Source organism: Boleophthalmus pectinirostris, unplaced genomic scaffold (assembly GCF_026225935.1).
Source record: "Boleophthalmus pectinirostris isolate CB_2022bp ecotype Guang Dong unplaced genomic scaffold, ASM2622593v1 HiC_scaffold_9, whole genome shotgun sequence".
NCBI classification, from domain to species: domain Eukaryota; kingdom Metazoa; phylum Chordata; class Actinopteri; order Gobiiformes; family Gobiidae; genus Boleophthalmus; species Boleophthalmus pectinirostris.
This window is the reverse complement of record NW_026571541.1, coordinates 4,950,091-4,953,019: the sequence shown is the minus strand read 5'-3', so window position 1 is coordinate 4,953,019 and position 2,929 is coordinate 4,950,091. Positions and strand designations below refer to the sequence as shown.

Genomic DNA, 2,929 nt, shown 5'->3' with positions numbered 1-2,929 from the left:
ACAGGACTCTAGAACAGGACTCTAGAACAGGACTCTAGAACAGGACTCTAGAACAGGACTCTAGAACAGGACTCTAGAACAGGACTCTAGTACAGGACTCTAGAACAGGACTCTAGAACAGGACTCTAGAACAGGACTCTAGAACAGGACTCTAGAACAGGACTCTAGAACAGGGCGAAGGGCAGGAGAGAAAGCAAACAGAACTCTCGTCTGAAAAATGTATGCATGTAGCATGTGTCAGCTGGAGTTAAAACAGAACACAGGTCTGAGCAGATGAAGGATTTGTTTGCGTATCTCCTGAGTCCGAATGCCAAAGGCCAGGGGGTTGGTGGTACTGGGCAGGAACAGGTAGAGGGCGCTGCAGAGCAGACGGGCAGTGAGTGGCAGTTTGTGTTGGACACGATAAGAGATGAAGGCCACGAGGATCACGGTCAAGGAAATGGACATGACAATGATGTGCGTCACCACGGTGTTTGTTGCCTTGGTGACGGCGCGGCCGCTCAGAGCCGTCATCAGGACAACCACATAGGATGCGGCGATGAGGACGAAGTCCAGCACCGGGACCAGGCCGATGACGAGGAGTCCCAGGGCCGAGTTCAGAGACGTGTCTCCACAGGCCAGCCTCACTACAGCCATGTGCTCACAGAAACAGTTCAAGAGCACAGAGTCACAGAAGTGCAGCCTGCTCACCAACACCACCAGCCCGGAGATCAGAACCACGTTCCTCAGTACAAGAGGGACCGCCACACCCAACAACACCCTCCCAGACAACCGGGCACTGTACCGCAATGGGCACACCACCGCCAGGCACCTGTCCAGAGCCATCCACAGCAGGATGGTGGACTGGAAGGTCCCCAGGAGGTGGGCTGCAAACATCTGCAGCAGACAGGCACTCAGAGACATCTGTGTCCAGCCCAACAGGAAGCTGAGCAGGACGGGAGTCAGGACCAGCAGAGGCAAGGCCCCGTCCACACAGGCCATCCCTGCTATGAGCAGGCACATGGGCGAGTGCAGACTGTGGTGCCGCAGAATCACAAATATCAACAGGAAGTTAGCCCCCAAAGACAGGAAGTAGAAGAGAGACAAAGGCAGAAAGAGAAGAGGACGTAGACGACCCAACTCCAGGAAACAGCTGAGCTCAAACACAGTGTGAGAGCTGATGTTGGCCATGGCACCAGTAGGGGGCGCTATACAGTGAACTAATATAGACTGAAGAACTCACTTCACAATAGTTTTCCACCTACACTGTAGAAAACATTTTATACCATAATCTCAGTCCAACACATTCACTGAAGACTGGAGACATGATCCAGACACTAAAGATGAACTTCAGAGAAGAAAACTCTGAAAACAAAATAAACATCAATACACATCGTTATGAAAAAAAATTTGTAATAAAGTGGTGACAAATCTTCAGTGACTTTATAACAGCAGCTTGTGAAAAGACCCTAACCCTAAAGTGGCTCTGATACAAATAATATAACTGTAAGAAAAACTTGAATAATCTTGTATTCTCTAGGACTTTTTCTTAAGAATTTCCCACATTTGTTTGACATGACGGGTGCATGTGTGTTGTACGTATTATGTACATAAAAGAATATTGATGACATTTTTTAAAAAGTCTTTAATCTTATCATAAGCTCTGTCATAAAAGGGGAGAATTTCTGATAATAGTTGTGATTTATTGACCTAATAGGAGAATGGATTTTGAGAATATTGGAAGATCTTCAAACTAATCAGCAAACACAGCCAGGTCTCACAACAAACTTCAACATCAGTGCAATCAGATGAAATCTGAGGTTTAATGTTGCCATCAAACCACCAATCAAACCACTGAAGTATTCTGCCTGGATTTATATAAATATTTGAACTATTTGAAATACTGTATCTCAGTCAATGTCTTGCCAAACCAAATCATGATTTAGCACAGAGGTGTCCCACTGTGACCAATTCAACACCACAACCTCCAGAAACATTGTGACACAGACATTAATGTTCTGATGAACCTTTTTAGTCTTATTAAAGGTGCAGTTTCTCTTTGAAGGCTCGGTCAGACCTCTGTAAAATACATCTGTCTGAAAGAACGACAGTATTGAACACTGTCTGTGACCTTGGTCAAAAACCTTTGGACATCCCTGATTTAGAAGATTAAATCACTCAACACTTTAACAAAGCATTACAGACACAGTTTCTCATTAGATCATATCTCATACTAAACAGACACAAAGAGCATATGCCATCATTATTATTCTGATAATATGAAACAAAAAGAAAATAGGTCAAGAATCAGTCAATAAAATTTTGTCAGAATGCACAAAAAAGCGATAGATTTCCATAGTAATTCCTTTCAGCATTACAGGCAAGGTTTTCAAATTACACTCAAAACACTTTAGTGCAAAAGATTTTAACCAAAGAATAATTCTAACATTATTTCATGTTAGAGAAAGTGGAGAGTGAAGAGAGCAAACGGAGACCCAGTGCTTTAATGTTATCTGTTGGACAAGCTGATTGGCTGAGAGCTCTCATTAATCATCATCAGAATCTCCATTATTCCTTCATCTCTGACCTGTGACCTGCTGCTCACCTCAACACAGACTTGTAGTGGTTGAATCTCATTAACCAGGAGGCTCTGAAGCATCTTTTTTTTAACCTTTCCTTTTGTTGTTGTATCTTTTCTCGCACAGTCATGTCATGGAAGACTTTCAGAAACATGACCAAGCTCTGACTGAAAATCTGCTGCAGCCCAAAAAGCATTTTCCCATAGAGTACGATGTAAACACAAACAGCTCATTGCCGGTTGTCAGAGCACCTACAGTTCCTTGTGCTTCACGCTCATGTGGTAGAAGAGTGTCGTGCATGTCCAATCCCTTTTCTTGCATTTAATTTGTAAGAAATATAAGAGTGTCGTGTTTAAATGTGAGAATACAGT

At 43.6% G+C, this 2,929-nt stretch overlaps 1 protein-coding gene across 1 annotated transcript; it reads right to left on the bottom strand.

Moving 5' to 3' along the window:
• Positions 1-237: 237 nt before the first annotated feature.
• LOC110167087 (olfactory receptor 52K1-like) lies at positions 238-1,170 on the bottom strand. Its single transcript, XM_020932391.2, has one exon. It carries the CDS (start codon positions 1,168-1,170, stop codon positions 238-240), a length of 933 nt encoding a protein of 310 aa, XP_020788050.2.
• Positions 1,171-2,929: the final 1,759 nt, after the last annotated feature.